The following is a 19,566-nucleotide window of genomic DNA, read 5'->3' as shown; positions in this document are numbered from 1 at the left end:
CTATCTACATATCTTCCTTTGATCTTCATCAATATTCTTATCCAGCTTTGAGTCTCAGAGTTGAGGATGAAATACATTGTGGTATCTGGAGGTGAGTCTAACGGTGATCTGCCAGAAGTGGCTCTGCCTCCAGGGCTTTACCCCGTGGAGAAAAGTGGGGCAGTCTCCATGTTTCACGTTTAGCGTTTCGAGGTATAAGAATAAGAAACTGACCTTGCTAGGCGTCATCTCTGGAGCAGGGAAGGGCATCGTCGTTTCGAGTTCAGGTCTGCTAGTGCAAAGCAAAGGATATATCGTTATAGCCATCAAGATAGACCCCTATATCAACATCCTATAGCTTAGCTTCTACAACTCTCTTCAATGCTATCTCACATTCAACCATGCATTTTGACGTAGTCCTCTCTTGACAGGTTATTTATAACTTAAGAGTCCTAAAAATCACCGGCGCTTCCCTGAGGAGATTCAAATTTTGTAGATATAATTAGCAAATTAGAAAATTCCAATATTAGTTAAAATATGGGTGGTGTGACCTCGTGGAACTTTAAGTCGGATCTCCTCTCGCTGGGGGAACGAGTAACTCCAGAACTCTTGCATGTCGAGGGACTCACCTGGTACCTTTGCCCACATCACATACGTAACAAACCCTCCGGGGACAATGTTATCATTACCTTGTCGATTAGACTGATATACGGCAATTCTGGTGATGGGTTGAGGGTGACCGTGGTTCCCTCGAGGCGGGTGAGGAATTCGGGTGAAGACATTGTGGTGATAATTGATGAAATGTGAAGATGACAATTAGAAAGCGTTTGGTGTACACCCTGCCCCCGTTCCCTCATCAATTCCATCAACCAAAAGGTGGTTCCCTCAAAGTTAAGCTTTTAGCAGTTCCCCTCTATGGGGGGCTAGCGCGCTTCTCATTACCTGGCTGCATCTCTCACTTCGGTGGGGTTTGGGATCTCTACTTGTTGTATTGCAAAGTTCTGATAGTATTATGTGATTGATGTATTTGAGAGCCTAAACCAATCTAGAGGAGCAGTTCTTCCACAGTCATGGCGTCAAATTATTTCATGCAAAGAGAAAAGGCCCGGAACAAAAGTTGCAGAAATCGAGAAGCGAGGGAAAGGGCAACACAATCATAACCGAAATCTGAACAGGGATGGAGATGAACATGGATGGCGAAGTCCATGACAAAACTCAACAAGGTAGACTACCACGTTGACACCGAGAATGAAGATGAAAAAAGTGGGTGTATAATGCATATGGTGGATAAGGATAATGTGTACAGAGAATGGGAGATGAATGGGTGAAAAGAAGGCCAAATCAAAACCAAGAGGAAACGAAAGTCTTGACCTGAATGACCACAGAAGATGGTGAGCCCGGGGAGGAAAAGAAAGTCGGAATCAGTGTCTCACTGCGTTCCAAGGCCAACCTTGGAAACAAGCGACTTAGTTGATAGCTCGCTTCCAGAACTTCCAGCCCTCTCTCCTCTCCTCTACTCCAACACCAACAAGACGCTCAATGCCTTCGGGGCCCTCGGCATTTTCGAACTTCTGTTGATCGATCTCCTCGCCGCCCTCTTCATCCGAGCCATTGCGTAGGACGGCCGGGTAGAGAACACCAACACCGTCACCGCCAAGGGTTACCTCGTACGTAGTGAAACCCTCCTGATCGAACTTTTGTTCGAGGTCCTGCTTGACTTCCGCATTTGCATTAGGCCGGAGGAGGGTAATAGCACACCCGCCACCACCTGCACCGGTCAGCTTTGTCCAGCCAATGTCGGCGTAATCGACAAGTTCACGAATGCGTTCAAGACGGGGGTGAGAAACGCCTAGCGAGACAAGGAAACCGTGGTTGATCCGGATTAGGGTTCCGATGTGGGCGAGGGTGGCCTCACTGATACCCTTAAAACCAGGGTCCTTCAAACTAGGGTCCTGGATTAAACGTTGTGCAGAGCAGGTGACTTGATCGATGCCGTTAAGGATTGACTCCGTCACAATAGGATGGGCGTCTCTTAAAGCACCGACTTTGTCGACCTCTGTCTTTGTGGAACGCGCTTGTTGGGTGTTGACAAGTAGGAGAGGAAGTTCGGGGAAATTAGGTAGCGAGGTGACCGTCGGAGGTTTCGAGTAATCGTCGCGTCGGAAAATCACAGCCTTGCCGCCCGCGGCTACCGTGTTGTCTACCCCGCTAGGATTGCCATGTATACAAAGCTCCCCCACGAAGGCCCAGCGGTTGATACGCTCAATTTGTGTCTCTGCTTCCTCCGGTGGCTGATCTGGATGGGGACCGGCGAGTGTACGGATTTGAAGAAGTAGCGCGGAGCTAAGACAGACGCAAACACTAGCACTACTTCCTAGGCCGGCTCCGGTAGGGATAGTGGATCGAAGGGTGTAAATAGCGCCTGGGCTTTGTGGGGAGCCTAGGGAGAGGAAGAGGTAGAGGAATGAGGATGCGGAGCGGATATGGATGTTGCGCTGCTCCTCTGGGAGGCCCTTAGAGACGCCCTGGAGGTGTGGTTCAATTGCATCGACAAGTTCCGGGTCGAGTTCGGTGACAAGGCTGTAGTAAAACTTCTTTTTTGAGGGCTCGTGGAACTTGTCCCAAGGTAGGGTGTCGATATCCCAAGTGTGACTAAGACCCAAATCCCGGAAGTTTAACGTTATCGTGCGCTGTGATTTAGAGAGGGTGGTGACAAGAAGGTAGGAGCGAAGAGAGATGGCCGCGGCCATAGCAGACTTGCCGTGGACCACAGCATGCTCGCCAAAGACGATAACCTTGCCCGGCGCGGACACCATAAAGGTAGGCGCCATAGGCGAAGAGGCCTTGCGAGCCATTATCGGCCGCTTGGGTTTCCCAGTAGCAATCGCTTCGTGTGTTTCTGAGGAGACGGAGGCGCTGTCGGAGTCGTCCAGGGCACCGTTTCCGTTCACACCCTTGGGGTGGATAGGGAGGACTTTGACCGTGCTTTCGGGATGAAAGTCGACTGTACGACGTGCGGGATTTGTACCCATACCGTTCAATGGGCGGGTGGCATTCTCGGTCATGACGGGATTGGAATTCGGGCAACAAAGGGGCGAAATTGGGATTAGGAATTAAAAGGATAGAAATAGAAGTCAAGCCAACGAGGAACGTAAAGAATGAATTGCCAAAGCAAATTGCCAAAGAGCCAAAGAGCCAAATAGCCAAAGAGCCAAGATATAAGCAAATGGGGCAATGGAGCAATGGAGAAGTTGGGGGAGAAGTGCTCGAAGCTACTGGGTATACCAGGGAACGCGAGAGGAATGGCCCAATCACAGCCACACCAATACCAATTGGTCAGATTAGTTTCTTATTTATTTAGGACCCTTGTTAGGTCTTGGGTCTTATTATATTATTTCTCGTATCTTGATAATTCAGCTGGTTTGTCGCCCTTTTATACAACATTCTAGCAAGTGCAGAGATTTTGTGGCGTGCAGTAGCGCCGGGATGATCGTCTCTATGCCTTTGTGTGTTCAGGATACCGTTGTATTTACAGGTGAATCTACGGAGTAGTTACTAGCGGAATAGAATATTTGCATGGGTAACGTTATCAAATACATATTTCCAACAATCTATAACTGGAAAAAAAAAATCTCAAATCTAGATGTACTATGTACAGTCCGCATAATCCGCAGTCATTAATTCATCACAAGTTCATCGTCACGGTCATGCTATTACTATGCACCAGCAGACACGGGGGCAAGCCGTTCCATAGGACATCCAGGTCACTCAAGTAAGACGCACTATCCTCCGCACTGAGCGAAGTCCCCTCCACGGGAGACGGTAAAGTCGTGAAGATAACGGCGGTGTCACCACTCTGCTGAACCATCAACTCGTTCAGAATCAAATGCTGTGCTCGACTTGGAAGATCATTAAAAGACAATGGAACCGACGCCACACCAGGGTATCCCGTTGCATGTGTATTACCGTGGGCACTAGGCGAGCTGGGCGACACAGCAGATGGACGACGAGCATAGATAGAATCTAGCTTGTTTGTAAATCGTGGAGGTGAATTTTGCGCCGCGAACATGATAGACGGTCCGTTACCCTCCTCAGCTTCAGTGTCCACTTTAGCTTCGGGGATGGGTGCGGAGCTGAACCGGTTGCTAGAAGCAGAACGGCTCATAGAGGGCCGTAGACCTAGAGGTTTGCTTTTCGGAGAGGCATCGTCGCCAGTCTCAATTATTGATGGGATTATCTGGTTGGATGGTGTCTCCTCTACTTGAGAGCTCACACGCACTGGTGTGCCTGGGGAGTCTGCGGTAGGGCTGCAATCATCGGTCTTAGACCGCCCAAGGAGTCTCGAAGATCCGGAGACGGGTATAGCCTCATTTCGAGCGCTGAGTATGTCCTCTCCGCCGTCCTCTGGTTCTGGATCACTGGCGTACGCCTCCAGGTCACTGTCTTCGCTCTCACTCGGGCTATCCGAGCTGTAGTCGACGAATGCATCTAGCAGGCGATGCGTTTGCATGCCGAGATTCACTCCTCCTAGAGCCCGGAAGCTAGAGACAGATCGTCTGCGTCGAGTGGACTGAATCAGTTTCTTCAAGCCAGTCACTCGATGGTGTAAAGGCTTGGCTCCACTGTCTTGGCTCGATGGTCCTTGCCAGGTATATGACTTATCAAGATGGAGACTGTCACTGGTTTTGTCCTGCGGTTCTTGATCTAGGGCACGAGCTCGTAACACGCCTTGCCACCAGTCTTCCCCCTGTAGAGCGGAATTAACCATCTCTCGGGCATCAGCTGTGACCGAAGCGTCATCATTCACGATGGTTTGATAAACCTGGAGATCACCGCAGGCAAGCCAGAAGACCAAGACTTCGGCCTCAATACGTAATTTGTCAAGGAGAGCTTCAACTCGCCCTCTTTCATCTTCCACATCAGTCTCGTACTCCACGAACACCGCAACCCGGATCTTGTATGTCTTCTTCCACGAGGGAACAGTGTTGAGAATACAACCCAACTGAAGGATCAAAGTGTACGTGTCAAAATTAGTGGTCAGCACATTTTGCTTGCTTTCACTATCAGCCCCAAGCTCGGCGGACATTTGGATCGGCCACAAATCAATATACTTCTTAGTGTGACGACCGCGGGGGTCTGGTAGCTCCAGATCCTCGAATCCCTTAGCTACGGCAACATTGATCCGGAGCTTGAACAAGAGATCTTCAAGGATCGTCACATAACTCTGCCCGCTCATAGGCGGGTTTGCCGACCCAGACTCGCTGGATTCCTCGTTTCGCGAGCTCGGGTGGACCGAGTGGCGTCTAGTCCTCGAGTCTCTGCGACCACTGTTCAAGGATAGGGTTTCAACAAGTGACTGGTCCGATCGGAATTGGTCGATCACAACAATATTGGGCCTCATGCCACCCAATCCTGAATTCAATACAATATTTCGCATACCCCATTCCGCAGCGGGCGAAACGGAAATATTGACAAAGGCTTTGATCTTGGAATACTCGACTAATTTTGTCCATGCAGTCTGTTGGCGACGTGCTTCAGGAACAGCTGCTGAGAAGTCATCGGTCACAAGAACATGAGCTAGTACAAACAGAGATCCTTTTTTCAACGAATTGCAGAAGGAGACCATTTTGTATTGCTTGTCGAGGTCGCTGACAAAGAGCAGGATCTGAGGACGCCAGAACTTGACGTGCTCCTGACGCAGGCGAAGCAAGTATTTTCGTACTTGATGATAGATCAAACTTTGACTGACATCGCCCCAAGGCTTGGGTGGCGAGGTATAATGGATGAGCAGGAAGAGAACCACCAGGATGCCTACACATCCTGTAGCGTAAATACCGTCCACAAAAAACATGCTGATACCACTAACGAGCGTTCCAGCCGCTGCAGTCTGCCAGTTGAAGTAGTGGAAGGACGGACGAAAGTTAGGCGCAGAGCCAATTTTCAAAAGAAAACACGCGAGATTCATCACAAGGAACGTCATCAAGTAGGTCATGGTAACAAAGGATGCAATGCGATTGATGTCGAAGAGCATTGTGACCTGGGCGAATACAAAGGTTATAATGATGGCATATACGGGATCGTCGGTTTTCTGCGCGCCTTGAGCAAAGATTCCTATGCCAGGAAAGAGGCTATCTCGCGCAATAGCTTGAAGAAGTTTAGCAGATCCAATCACACCCATCAGAGCGGAAAAGAAGCTGGTTGCGAATTCTCCAAGAAGGATCACACTATCAGAGGCATTGACCTACACTCAGTTAGATCGTGCTTGTAGTTTTCCTCCTGTAAGGACTTACGATTTGTATAACATTCACATTGTTATAAAAAGACTCCCGGGTCACCGAGGCCGCCATCGCCAGGATGACAAGACCATAGGCGACAAAAGTCAAAGCCAACCCCGAAAGCGTACCCTTAGGAATAGCCTTGCTTGGGTTTTTCAGGTCACCAGACATACTTGCACCTCTAATTGCCAATTAGTGAAATGGTGTTGAAAGTCTGCTGTTGCCAACTTACGCAAAAATACCTCCTGTAGCAGGAAACAGAATGCCGAAGAGGTCTTGGAAGTTCTCTCGTCCTTTGATTTGGCTTCCTGCAGCTCCTTTTGTTAGATTAGGTTTGAGATTCCCCATCAAAGTTTTCAAACGAAGTCCCGTGAACTCCACCCCCTGGCGAGGTATTGGGAAAGGCTTCATAAAAACCGCAGAGAGCGGTATGCTGAAAGTTGCCACGAGTAGTATAACCAGAAGCCCGTTACTTGCCCTAGCAAATATGGAACTTCCTGCCAAGCAGATTCCCGTGCAAAATACCAGTATAATGGTTCCCCATAGGTACTGCCACCAAAAGCCTTCCTCCAGGAAGTTGGCCCAGTCCCCAGACTGCGTCCCAAAGTTCTGAGTAAAACAGTCCACCAAACCAACAGCATTCATCCCGGTGTTGAACACATAACCAAGATAGAATACAATGCCGATGGAGCCACCAAATTCGGGGCCCAGAGATCTAGAGATAAGGTAGTATGCACCACCGCCTCGGACCGTCCCGTTCGTTGCAATTGCAGACAGAGACATTGTTGTCACGAGGTTAATTGTGTATGATACAAGTAGCAGCCCTTTAATGTATCAGAAGTGGGATCCTGACTTTGTGGGAAGATAATGCTCACCTAATATGCCCAATACACCAGCTTGTCCCAGGATGAATCCGAACCGAAGGAACATAAGAATACTCAAGACGTTCAATGTCGTCGGAACAAAGACACCAGAGAATGTACCAAGCTTCTTCGGCTCATCCACCGATCGGGATCGATGCCCACTCTTGTCCTTCTTATCAGCGCGGGCGTCGCGGAAAGGATCTGCAGAAAGGAACATATTTTGTGAAGTGGTATCTCCACCGTTCTGCTGTTCTTGATCGTGGTCCCCTCGGTTGTTCCACCACTGAGAGAGGCCCCGGAAGTAATGTATGGGAGAGGCATGGCGTTGGTCATCGGTTGGTTCTGACGAATTCACGGGCTCATACGGACGGGCCCATCGAGTCGGTGGCCAGGGTAGCAGGCGAGTACGTTCGTCAGAGATATTATGGGCCGAGTCCCCCGGATCAAGTCGTGAGACATCCTCTTGAGCAGTACGAGCCGCGAAAGTTGGGCGTCGCCGAGACAAAGAGTCGGAGGATTCTCCGACTCGTTTCGCCATGTCAGTTGCGAGATTTATGGTATGAACATGAGGGCATAAACAACAATTCAATTTAGATAACAGAAGCCAGCAGTCCCAGCAAGACCATTGAGTCTGCAAAGAGGCGGCGCTAATATCAAATGAACCGAAAAAGAAAAACAAGCTGTATCAGTAGATGACGTTGGTAAGGTGCAAACATTTTCCAGTTTGCATCCCATCAACCGCACTTGGAGCTGATCGGCCGTGGACTGCTTGGCGCTAATGTTAGTGTCTCAAACCCTCCTCAATTACATCTTGGCCTTTCCACCCGAATCTTCACTCCGAGAAGCTGACCTACGCTATCATTTCAAGCGCCTGGCCTTCTGTCCATGCCCATTCCCCGAGCCTAAACACGGCATCCTGTCAGGAGCTAGCTTGACCCAAAGGCCACCTTTAAAATGGCGGATAATGGAGAGGGCTCGTCCCTAAATCCAACTCGATCTGTGCCGATAGTCTCATCCTCGGTGCGCTCGAGGTCCCCCGCACCTGAGTTTGGTAACAGACAGGCTTCCATGGCACGCCTTGCATCCCCAGTGCCCTCCCCTTCGTTTGGGACATCCTTGTCGTCTCGACAGGGTATTGCGGCCAGCCGACCTGTCACAAATATCAGCACCGAGCAAGAGTTTTCCAGGTCGATTGCCAATCCGTCCTCGATTCCCGGTCCTGGTCATTCTATCCTAGCATCCCAACTCCAAGAAAGCCTTGGGCGCTCGCCACCGAGATTTGGAACTCCGTCACGACACAACGGATCCCCTGCGGTGCATTCGACTCTAGATAACCGGCCTTTGGCCTCTCAGTATGGCTCTTTCGATACCAAAAATGGAGCTGACTCCCCGGGCATGGCTCCGTATGAAGACCCTGAAGTTATCAAACGGCATCTAGTCACGGAACACACAGACACTCAGTCGGAAATTGCGACCAGCCTTGGTGGTGAGGACAACTTCTCGAGTCTTCAGCTTCAGGGCGGTGATATCACACGACAGGTTTACCGCTGGGCGGAGGATGCCGAGGCCGAAGCCGCTGGGCGGTTCTTGCGCAGCAAGAGTTTCAGCGTCAGCCGACCAAGGCCAGAGGCTGATACAGAAGACATTGACACAATTCGGGTTCCAGGAGGGTTCCGCAGAGACTATCTACGAAGAGCAGCTGGAAGTCCACACCGCGGAAGTGCCAACGGGTCAACTACAGGGGCGCCCCATGGATATGGTGCACCTCAACTGCCGACTACTAGCTTCTTGGAGTTTTTGACTCTCTATGGACACTTCGCTGGAGAAGAATTGGAGGAAGATGACGAGGTGCTAGGGCCGGATGAATACTTCTCATCTGATGCCTGGGACGAGCCAGAGGAGGGCAGAGAGTCTGGAGAAGACGCAGCGCTATTGCCGGCTGAAACACCGGGTCGGAAGAAGAGAAAGCACAAGCAGCGCTCACCGGCAGGGACAACTACCGCAACAGGGGCAGTACTCTTACTGCTCAAATCCTTTGTGGGTACTGGTATTTTATTCCTGCCTCGGGCCTTCCTAAATGGCGGTATGCTCTTCAGTAGCATGGTGCTTTTGGGAGTCTCGATTCTAAGTTATTATGCCTTCATTCTTTTGGTCAACACTCGCATGAAGATCGAAGGGTCTTTCGGTGATATCGGTGGTATTCTATACGGCAAGCACATGCGACGCATCATTCTCGGATCAATTGTCCTGAGTCAGTTAGGCTTTGTGGCAGCGTACATCGTCTTCGTCTCGCAAAATTTGCAGGCATTCGTGCTAGCTGTGAGCAAATGCGTGACATTCATTGACATCAAGTACATGGTTTTGTTGCAGCTGATCATCTTCCTGCCTCTGTCTTTGATTCGGGACATCAGCAAACTTGGGTTTACCGCCCTCATTGCTGATGTCTTCATTCTTTTGGGTCTACTATATATCTACTACTACGATATCAGCACTCTAGTTGACCAGGGTGGCATTGCAGACGTCGTTTCCTTCAACCCAGCCACCTGGTCTATGTTCATCGGTACCGCCATCTTTACCTACGAAGGTATCGGTCTCATCATTCCGATTCAAGAATCAATGAAGCAGCCAAACAGGTTCCCTGGTGTTCTGGCCGGCGTCATGGTTGTGATCACCTTCATCTTCCTGTCTGCCGGTGCCTTGAGTTACGCAGCTTACGGATCGGCAACGAAGACCGTCATCCTTCTTAACCTACCCCAGGATGATAAATTTGTCAACGTGGTCCAGTTCCTCTACTCACTTGCCATCCTGCTGAGTACTCCGTTGCAGCTCTTCCCCGCTATCCGCATTATGGAAAACGAGCTCTTCACTCGCAGTGGCAAGTACAACCCATATATCAAGTGGAAGAAGAATGGCTTCCGTTTCTTCCTGGTTATGGTCTGTGCCGTTATCGCCTGGTGTGGTGCAAATGATCTAGACAAGTTCGTTTCGCTGGTTGGAAGCTTTGCTTGTGTTCCATTGATCTACGTATACCCAGTATGTCCCTCTCGTGTATCCTTCTAATCATCACAGAACGGTATAACTGACTCAATATAGCCCCTCCTGCACCTGCGCGCTTGTGCTCGCTCTAAACGCCAGGCGATTGCCGACATAACTCTTGCTGTCTTCGGCGCCATATGCTGCGTCTATACGACGTACCTGACCCTCATGAGCTGGATGGGCCCTGAAGTCCCTCAAAGCCCAGGATACTGTGACTCTCTTTGAAGAATCTTCTTTTTTTTTGGTTTACTGTAGAGCGTGACGAGATAGGTCTTGTTGCATTTCTTTATTCTATCTCAACCCTAGGCTGGCATATATCTATCATTGGGTTTTCATATGTTGCTTCAACACATGGGCGGAGGGCATACTTGTGATGTTCATTCACAGTCTTGGTCAAATTGTCAGTATAGTCGGCAAATATTGGGGTCAGACTACTCTTTCTGTATACATATTATCTAAGTTTGGGGACTATCTACTCGGTCATATTTATGGGGCTTTCTTTAGAAGTTCATCGGATCAGAAATAAATCAAAAATAACACACCCAGCCTATCACCAAATGTCGAGGTTGTCATGATCAAGAACTAGGTCATCCCATAAAAGGAATATGATTCGAGCGCAATAATATAAAGCCTATGTACAGTGACTATCAGCAAACCGGAACTAGAGTGCAGCCAGCGCCGATATCTAAGCGTCTTCCTCAAAACCGCAAGTCCCCTCTATATGCCTCCTCTTTTGTCATTGTCCGATACTCATCTGGCCGCAAGGCAGAAACCAGCAAACCATATTTGTGGGAAGGTGCAATGCTACGAAACGAGACAGATGCTTATTAGCCCCAATGAAAACCGAAAAAGCACAAACAATTTCTTCCCGGGGGCGATTCTTAAGCGCCACCCTTAGCAGCCTGCTCGGCGAGCTGCTTTTCCCGACCTCCCCACCTGCAAAGTAGAATCAGGTTAATAACTAGGATTATATGATGGTTGTAGACAAAAACAAAAGCCAAAAATCAAACAAGGTCTTAAGGGATGAAACGTACTTCCAGTAGTTCAGATAACGGAATCCCTGGGTAGTCTGGGCGCCGAAGTTGGTCAAGTGGCATGCGAAGAGGAGGTAGTTCTTGGGGGTGATAGCGAGGGAGTAGCGCATGAAGGTGGCAGCGTAGACAACAAGGGCACCGGTCATGGGGCCGGAGATGCTGTGAAGACAGAGGTATCAGTACAGTTGCTCTGAGACTATTGCAGCGAAGGGTAACGCAGAAGACGAAAGCCGAAGCTCCCATCATTTGTCGGATAAGAACCTACATCTCAGCATCCTTCTGTGTGTCCATCACAGCGGCAATGGGGATACCGAAGTTGGAGACGGGGCCCCAGAAGTCTAGGAAGCGCCATTGATTGTCAGCAATCTGTGCAGTTCATTTTCGATTTATTGATTTGTTCAAGTGCAAGCCCGGGAGTGTTCCTCTCATCCTCGACATCGCGTCCAATGCTTATTCTCCTTCGGTCTCATTCGCCGTTGGCCGATCTCGGGACGGGAAGGGAAACTGGGATCGATACGTACGGGTTGAGCAGACATAGTCCAGCACCGAGTTGGAACGGATCTTGGCGTTGATTGCCTTAATAACAGCAGCCATCGTGAAGTTGCTGAGAGTTATCACACGGGAATGGATTCGGGGGAGGAAAGGTCGGTATCTGGATGATGCGGAAGTACTCGACTCAACCGGCGTCGGCCGTGTCACGTGAACTACCTTACTACGATATCATCTTCGATAAAACTGATGGTTCTTAAGTCTATTATCATTTTATTTGGATGTAGCTAGGAACTATCAATAATTATGTATGATATGGTAGCTTCTAGTCGTATTCTTCATATATTGTGATTTTCGGGCGCAATTTAAGACAAGCAATATGAATATATATTGGATCAGTCCTTCGCGTTGAGCACCTAAAATCCACCTCCATATTACGATTTAATGCTCAAAAGATGACGGATGGAGAGAAAAGCCAGGTGCCGTAAGACACGAGAGCAAGGCTGCTACATATAGTCCTTATATGCAGGCACTGCAAGAGTAGAAGGAGGGTAGGATATATGGGGTAAATTTGCAGGACAGGTGTGTACAGCATCCAATATAGAAGACACGGCATATTTTAAACAGAAAGTGAACACGAAGAATTGGGATATTAGACGCATTTGAATGAAAAGGCCGCGTTTAAAAAGCTAGCATATTTTTTTTGACTTAATGCGTAATTCAAAAGGATTTTGGTCTTTTTTGTCCTGTTCCTCGACACGACCTCCATCCATGCGCCGCAACGCCTTGCCCAGTAGAAGTTGGGGTAATCTAGCCTGTCCGCGTATCGTTATCTCTCGCTGGAGGCGTTGACAATGGTTCTTATTCTGCGCTGAGCCGCCCTTGTTCCTTTCAGGGTGAAATCAGATCGCCGATAATTAAAAGCATAGAATAATCCTCTGTGCACATTTCCAATTACCTGCCACCGAATCCAGGAGGAGGGTATCCACGTCCCTGACCGGGAGGCTGGAAGCCAGGAGGAGGTTGGAAACCGGCAGCTATGAGAATGGAATATCAGTATGGGTGATGCAATGGGAGAATTATTTGGGCGCAAACTTACGGGGGCCACCTTGAGGAGCAAATCCAGGGGGAGGCGCAAAACCGGCTAGAAAGGAAACAGTCAATTTGAGTCTCAGTCAGTAAAGGCAAATGGGAGTACTTACGAGGTCCGCCGGGGGGGCCTCCACGTCCAGCGAAGCCGGGAGGAGGGGCACCGGGGAAACCGCCAGGGGGGAATCCAAAGCCACCTGGGGGTGGGGGTCCACCAACGCCGGCTGCAGGGCCTCCGAGTCCAATAGGCAGGCCGCGGCCAGCGGGCTTGCTGATACCAGGGCCCGCGGCAAGAGTGGCAGCTGCGCCGGGTCCGGCAGTTCCAAGTCGAGCAGAGGGGTCAGCAGGAGGAGGACCCTCAACAGAGCAAGACACGACTTGAGTACCGCGCACGATAGTCAGACCGAGGCTTCGCTTCTCTTCCGCTTCGACCAGCGGGGCGTTTGTGGGACCGGCAGTGGGCTTGGATTTCCGCTTGATGCGACGGAATTCTTCTGTGTCTGCGAGAACAAGGTTCATGTGCTAGAGAGAATAAAGGTCAGTCTAAGCGCCTCGGTTTGGGAAGTAGTTAGAAATACCTTATCGAATGCAAGCATGGAACCGGTCATTTGACGTCCATCGTTCAATGTTACGCGCATCCGGTAGTTAATCTGGAAGAGAAGTTAGATATTCCAATCGATAACCAGCAGTGAGTTGAGCCGGACTCACAAGGTTTTGCTAAATGAAAGAGGTTAGCGACAGCCATTGACCGCACGGGTTTCGGGGGTGCAAATGGGGACGAGAAACTCACCATCTTGTGGGAAGCCATGTTGGCTAGAGAGCGCGCACGGATGCGACTTGACAGACCAAATAATAGAGATCAGTAGATAGAAAAAAGTCTTTCTACTGCGGCGGATGAAGCAAAGGTGCGAGATCCCATCAAAGATGTGAAGCTCAAGCTTGTCGAGTGCTGCCAGTTCTTGATAATGGATTACCTAAGTTATGAGTCAGCTCGGACCCAAGCCCTGTGATGCCTCAGGCACGACGAGAGTAAAAGGTCGCAATGACTAAGCGCTAAAATTAGGCTCATTATCTAAGCAAAGATCAGGGCTTCCAAATCACGTGTAGGAGCCCACAGTCCACACTTTCTCTTTTTCCGCGATCACTCTTGTCTCCTCAGTCGACAACCACTTCACGCCCAACCGCCGTCATGGTATGTACAGCTCCTTGCAATTCAAACCACACATTCCAGATCGATTGTATTGTTTTATTTCATTCCATTTGATCTGGGTCACAACCTGGAGATTTCCGCTTGCGCGCACCTAATCTTCAATGTCCCTCAAATACATCCATTCTTTGAATAGATACACGGTCCATAAACTGACACTAACATGATGCAGTCCGCCCAAGTTGCTAAGGCCGAGAACCCCTGCCGATCCCTTCGCTTGTCGAAGTTGGTCCTGAACATCTCCGTCGGAGAGTCCGGTGATAGACTTACTCGTGCCGCCAAGGTTCTCGAGCAGCTTTCCGGTCAGACCCCCGTCTACAGCAAGGCCCGTTACACCGTCCGTACCTTCGGTATCCGCCGTAACGAAAAGATCTCCGTCCACGTCACCATCCGCGGTGCCAAGGCCGAGGAGATCCTCGAGCGTGGCCTCAAGGTCAAGGAGTACGAGCTCCGCAAGCGCAACTTCTCTGAGACCGGTAACTTCGGATTCGGTATCAGCGAGCACATCGATCTCGGTATCAAGTACGATCCCGGCATTGGTATCTACGGCATGGACTTCTTCGTCTGCATGTGAGTTTTCCACTGGAAACAGCATTTTGTGGCAATTCACTCTGGATATTAACAAACTATTCTAGGGACCGCCCCGGTGCCCGCGTTGCCAAGCGCCGCCGCTGCCAGTCTAAGATCGGTGTCAACCACCGCATCACCACCACCGAGACCATGAAGTGGTACAAGACCAAGTACGATGGAATTATCCGTTAAGTCTCCAAATAAGAGATAATGGCTGGGTAGGGCCTGTGAAGTACGAGGTACTCGACAAGAACCAAAAAATTATCCCGAGTACTCGAGGAAACAAAATTTGTGGACGGGCACCCCACTGCCAGTCAGCGGGCCCCTTTTGATCTCTGCATCCAACATGGTCTTGATTTTGTACTCCGGCAACCAGGATAGGCGTGGGAGAGACATGAATTGATTATTACCCTTTTACTGCTGCTTTTCCCTTTTCACAATGAGGCTTCACGAGAGGTGATGTTTTCCGCATAACCATTGTTGAATTGGATGGCGGACACTGGGTTTCGACCTAGTGTCTAGCCAAGACTTGCTTGAGAATGCCTCATGGGCTTCGTCAAAGAGTCGGTCTCTTTCCCAGCGAGAATATTCTCGTGGTGGATTGGGTACCTTGTTCTGGCCTATCTTGTCTGTCCTTATCCTATCCTCGTAGGTGCCATTTGCCTGGCATAGAAGTAAACCGGTCGTAGCTTGTAGAGTGACCTTACGGTCCTCCGATATGACGATAACGCCGACATGGGTACTGCTCACGCTTATGCGCGGTAATACCGGGCAGCCTCTTGAACATCACCCTGTGCAGCAATGCGAAATAGCCCATCCTCCAGCCGAGATCGAGGCACAATGATACGAACTCGGAGCCATGCAGCCAAGAAGACTCGAACATTTCTACTCCGGAGTCTACTATAACCGGCTTCGCTCTATCCATAATAGAGAGCTATCGGTAAGTGCTTTGACTGTTGAATTGACATAGCCTTTGAGGCGTCTGAACCACTTTGATAAAATATTTTGGAGATATGGAAGCCTGTATTTGGAGACTAATATAGTACTACAGGATACTTCATTTAATCTACCATAGTGATATTATTTTCCCCTTCATACGAATTCGTTAATTGACGACCTCTCCCGCACAACGTTCCAACATTTTATCGGAGCTTAATTAGCCAATTTCTATCAAATAAAAAGCCTTGCTGGTCGACCCCTACTCTTATGAGCTCGGTTCACCTATCCGCTCCCCGAGAGTAGCAGTGACTGCAGTCCTTCATTTCGGAATAATAAGTAAGTCAGTTTTAAAGTTTGTGTAGGCTATTATAGGCGAGGAAGCTATAAATATAGAAACGGAGTAATATTTGAACATTTTTTGGAGTATAAATTTTCAAGTACACCAAAGATATATATGGTGCAGGGTACTTCGGTTTAACAGATATTTTTTTGTGTCTTAATTAGTTCGTTATAGCTAGGGTTTGCTGCACAAGAAATAGTATGCGCTTTGTCTAAGATTGCTCGAACACCCCAAGAAAGATAATAATATTCGGCAAAACATACTCCAAGGTCTAGAAATGTACCTTTTATATGCATGCGATGCCCATATACAAGGTACATTGAGTAAAACCCTTATATCACGACTACAATGTTGAATATTAGGAACGCAACTTGAAATTATAGACAAGTCCAATCAATTATTGATGGAAGTCAATTATTTGGTAAAGAAAAACTATTTGTACTATATTGGAGTTGGAAATTGAAAACCCTACTAAAAGATGATAGTGTAATAACTTTAAACACTAATTATCTGCAAATTAACCACCCCTCAAATATATAAAATCAAAAAACAAGTAACATAAGCTAGCTTTGTTGTTACCTAAATACTACTGTGGTTGAGGTATAATGACTTTACTCAAAGTAATTTGTATAATTCTACATGGTCCATGTGGGATTGTGTTTTACATGGTGCGGCCCAACACCCTAAAGCCGTTGGGCCATGCGAAGGGTTGGGTATAATGTCAATTATTATCTCGCTCTTCTTCTGTTGTCCTTGACGTAAATCATAATTTAAATTACCTAGGTAAGATGAAGAATATAGTAGGTATAGGCCTCTCTATAATGCACTCCATAGAACGGCGAAAGGACTAGAAATTGTGTCGATTCGAAAATCAATCACCACCAGCATCCAATTTACATTTTCCGATCCGCCATCTCAATGGTCTGGTCACTTGGCTTATGATCATCCTCACCGGTTTCCAAATCCATGGCTTTGGCATTGGCAGCCTCATCAACTCCAGCCACAACACTTTCGAACCGGCGACCACGTTTCTCAGGACCAACAGCAGTAGTGACCATGATACCAAGAGCAATGATGGCAGTGGCAACTCCCATCACAGGCCCATAGGCCTCAACACGATGACCGCTTGCACTAGTGATAAATGTGGATTCAGAGATTGCGTTTATAATCTGCGACGATGGCGAGGAGATCATATTTCCAATCTGGTATGTCAGACCCGTGAACGAAGAGCGGAATGCTGGGGGAGACAGTTCGGCCAGATGAACGGGAATTACGCCCCATGCTCCCTGAATGAAGAATTGCATGAAAAATCCTGTCGCACTCAGAGACCCTTCGCCTTCTGGGAGAATCCATGCCGGGATGAGGACCCCAGAAACAAAGGCGGCGACGATGATGGCTCGGCGACGACCAAAGAATTGGGACAGATAGCCGATGATGGTTCCGCCCACACAGGCCCCTGTTTTCATCAGAATAGAAGCCCGAGAGGCGCCGTCATTATCAAGCTCCTTTGCAGTGAGCATGAATGTGGTGTACGAGTCTTGGGATGTGTGGGAATAGAAATTGAACTATCGTGGGATAAATTAGATAAATGTGGTTAGGAGCTGGAATAGCGGCCATAACATACCCAAGTCATGAGAATGACACAGTAAACGCACATGCGCCACTCCTTGCCCAACATGCTTATTGTTTCACGCCAAAACTCGCCTGCATTCATTGTTCGCTTGCCAGCTTTCTTGGCTTCGACGAAGGACTGCGACTCGGGGAAGCAGATGCGAATGAGACCAACTGTAATTGAGATACCGGCTAGATAGGACAACTTGTTAGTGGTAGGCAGATAGTATTCAATGGGATTTAGACTCACCTGCAATCCAGAATACGGTTTTCCAAGTTTCTGTTCCACCGCCAACACCTAGGTTGGCACATGCTGCAAATACGTATCCCATTGAATAACCTTGTTGAAGGATTCCAGACATAAGACCTCTCGCATTGACACTGGTTTGGAGGAAGATTAGCAAAAAAGTCAACGAGCCGTGGAGGATAATACTCACGGGCAATGTTCCAAAGCCATCGAGATAGCATTTCCATAAACGCCACCCATGAAAAGACCAAAGAGACTTCGCACAGCCAAGAACTGCTGGAAGGTCTTACTATAAATAGTGGCAATTTGCAAGATTCCTAGAATGATCATATTGAGCACCATGGGCCATTTACGGCCATATTTATCACCAGCGAGTCCAAAAAATGCAGCTCCTACACTTCTTAGCAGTAGAGTCAGAGTGATGGCAGTCGTAATATCTGTTTTGCTTCTGTCGTAGTATTTTGCCAGCTTTACTGTCTGGATGGAGAGGGCATGGAAATCAAATGCATCGGCAGTCCAGGCAGTGAGTCCCACTATAAAGAACAGCCAGTCTCGAGCTGAAAGCTGCGCTATCAGACTGAAAGGATTCTTAATGCGCTCTGGCGATTGCCATTCTGCGTATGACTCTCCATGTTCATTGGTGACCTCGACACGCTGCTTCCAGATGAAGAGATCTCCGATGGACTGACGTGCCGTGGCGAACATACCATCCGGAATGGGATCTGCCCTTTCATTGGAAGACGCCATTATAGCAATCTACCAAGAAGAAAAAAGAAGTAAAAAAAGTCAAGAAGACAGAAGAAGTAGGCAAGACAAGATAACCGATAGAACAATCAGATCACTTTGAACAAAGCAGCCCAGAAAATTTGATAGTAGACTTTGTGGTATTCAACCGGGGGATCTTAGGCATATTCCTTCCAATTTCTACGTCTGCGCTCACCATTTTATAGTCACACACCGCGATCTACCCCCGCATCTACATCCCGCATTTCCCTCGTGATGGGAACAATTAATGCTACTGCACCCCAGGATGCCCCGAGTTTCGGACGGGTAAGTTACCACTCCGCTAGGGAGCCAAGCAGATGCCAAGGATTTGGAAGCACCGTGCCTCCAATGCCAGAACAGGATATAAGCAACATCCCGCACCGCACACCTTAAGGCTGGCTTGGCGTGGGGATGACCTTGGCCAGAGATCCTTCTGGACTTGGCTCAGCCGACATAGACAAGCACCCACAAGCCGCGTGGCGCTGTGTGCATGGTCATTGATCGGTTGCGCCGAGAAATTTGAGTAAGAATGGGCCGATATGCATTCCAGTGGCTCCGGTTCGGTTTTTAACGTGAGTTTAGGGCCAAGACCATCGGAACAACTTCCTTCGGGGCTCTAGTGGGCTGTTAGCAGTCGGCTACATTGCCTTAGTCTGGGGAGGTGTTCTGGATTGGGGGGGCCACTGGAGTTGGGGTTAGTGGTTAAATGACTTTATATCGAGAAAATACCGCAGGGACCTAGGCGCTGCTCACATGATGACGTCCGGATATTTGTAGCAATTGTAATGGTTGGGTGACAGACTCCGCTAGAGTGGATCTGGTTAAGGGGCCAATTTCCAATTTCCAATCCTGGAACCTCCTGAGTTCGGAAGTCTTGGCTTTAGCCGCGGGAGGCTACTTGCAACGGTTGGAACGTAAAACTGGCTGAACATGCACATTCCTTGCTTTTAGGGTCCACGGGTTGAAGGTTAGCTTATATCCTCATGCAGGCGTCAATGGCTTGCATTTATAAAAAAATAAGTGTTGTTTAAAGAGTAGAGTGTGTGATGCAGTAGTGTTTGACCCAGGTCATAAGAGAAACAAAGAAATACTAGAGAACGTGGCCAGGTGGATGAGTGGTAA

The 19,566-nt window shown here is 48.7% G+C and overlaps 8 protein-coding genes across 8 annotated transcripts; 2 read left to right on the top strand and 6 right to left on the bottom strand.

Annotated features, from left to right (window-relative positions):
- Window positions 1–1,445: 1,445 nt before the first annotated feature.
- erg12 (mevalonate kinase) lies at window positions 1,446–3,044 on the bottom strand (the record flags this gene model as incomplete). Its single annotated transcript, XM_016740745.1, has 1 exon — window positions 1,446–3,044. The coding sequence occupies one exon, from the start codon at window positions 3,042–3,044 to the stop codon at window positions 1,446–1,448; it is 1,599 nt and encodes a 532-aa protein (XP_016601358.1).
- A 620-nt stretch (window positions 3,045–3,664) lies between these two features.
- PEX2_034690 (putative cation chloride cotransporter) lies at window positions 3,665–7,655 on the bottom strand (the record flags this gene model as incomplete). Its single annotated transcript, XM_016740744.1, has 4 exons — window positions 3,665–6,220; window positions 6,270–6,435; window positions 6,487–7,078; window positions 7,130–7,655. 4 exons carry the CDS (start codon window positions 7,653–7,655, stop codon window positions 3,665–3,667), a joined length of 3,840 nt encoding a protein of 1,279 aa, XP_016601357.1.
- A 416-nt stretch (window positions 7,656–8,071) lies between these two features.
- On the top strand, window positions 8,072–10,378 carry PEX2_034680 (putative amino acid transporter; the record flags this gene model as incomplete). Its single annotated transcript, XM_016740743.1, has 2 exons — window positions 8,072–10,150; window positions 10,211–10,378. The coding sequence occupies 2 exons, from the start codon at window positions 8,072–8,074 to the stop codon at window positions 10,376–10,378; spliced, it is 2,247 nt and encodes a 748-aa protein (XP_016601356.1).
- A 656-nt stretch (window positions 10,379–11,034) lies between these two features.
- PEX2_034670 (pyruvate transporter MPC1) lies at window positions 11,035–11,781 on the bottom strand (the record flags this gene model as incomplete). Its single annotated transcript, XM_016740742.1, has 4 exons — window positions 11,035–11,089; window positions 11,188–11,346; window positions 11,453–11,525; window positions 11,709–11,781. 4 exons carry the CDS (start codon window positions 11,779–11,781, stop codon window positions 11,035–11,037), a joined length of 360 nt encoding a protein of 119 aa, XP_016601355.1.
- A 401-nt stretch (window positions 11,782–12,182) lies between these two features.
- PEX2_034660 (uncharacterized protein) lies at window positions 12,183–12,338 on the bottom strand (the record flags this gene model as incomplete). The annotated part of the gene is made up of 1 exon (XM_016740741.1): window positions 12,183–12,338. One exon carries the CDS (start codon window positions 12,336–12,338, stop codon window positions 12,183–12,185), a length of 156 nt encoding a protein of 51 aa, XP_016601354.1.
- Window positions 12,339–12,630: 292 nt separating this feature from the next.
- PEX2_034650 (small nuclear ribonucleoprotein-associated protein) lies at window positions 12,631–13,573 on the bottom strand (the record flags this gene model as incomplete). Its single annotated transcript, XM_016740740.1, has 6 exons — window positions 12,631–12,713; window positions 12,776–12,820; window positions 12,879–13,287; window positions 13,344–13,415; window positions 13,474–13,482; window positions 13,556–13,573. 6 exons carry the CDS (start codon window positions 13,571–13,573, stop codon window positions 12,631–12,633), a joined length of 636 nt encoding a protein of 211 aa, XP_016601353.1.
- Window positions 13,574–13,954: 381 nt separating this feature from the next.
- On the top strand, window positions 13,955–14,734 carry PEX2_034640 (60S ribosomal protein uL5; the record flags this gene model as incomplete). Its single annotated transcript, XM_016740739.1, has 3 exons — window positions 13,955–13,957; window positions 14,145–14,542; window positions 14,608–14,734. The coding sequence occupies 3 exons, from the start codon at window positions 13,955–13,957 to the stop codon at window positions 14,732–14,734; spliced, it is 528 nt and encodes a 175-aa protein (XP_016601352.1).
- Window positions 14,735–16,714: 1,980 nt separating this feature from the next.
- PEX2_034630 (carboxylic acid transport protein) lies at window positions 16,715–18,426 on the bottom strand (the record flags this gene model as incomplete). Its single annotated transcript, XM_016740738.1, has 4 exons — window positions 16,715–17,386; window positions 17,446–17,624; window positions 17,683–17,813; window positions 17,870–18,426. 4 exons carry the CDS (start codon window positions 18,424–18,426, stop codon window positions 16,715–16,717), a joined length of 1,539 nt encoding a protein of 512 aa, XP_016601351.1.
- Window positions 18,427–19,566: the final 1,140 nt, after the last annotated feature.

Source organism: Penicillium expansum, assembly GCF_000769745.1.
Source record: "Penicillium expansum strain MD-8 chromosome Unknown contig106, whole genome shotgun sequence".
NCBI classification, from domain to species: domain Eukaryota; kingdom Fungi; phylum Ascomycota; class Eurotiomycetes; order Eurotiales; family Aspergillaceae; genus Penicillium; species Penicillium expansum.
This window is presented reverse-complemented; position numbering and strand designations above follow the sequence as displayed.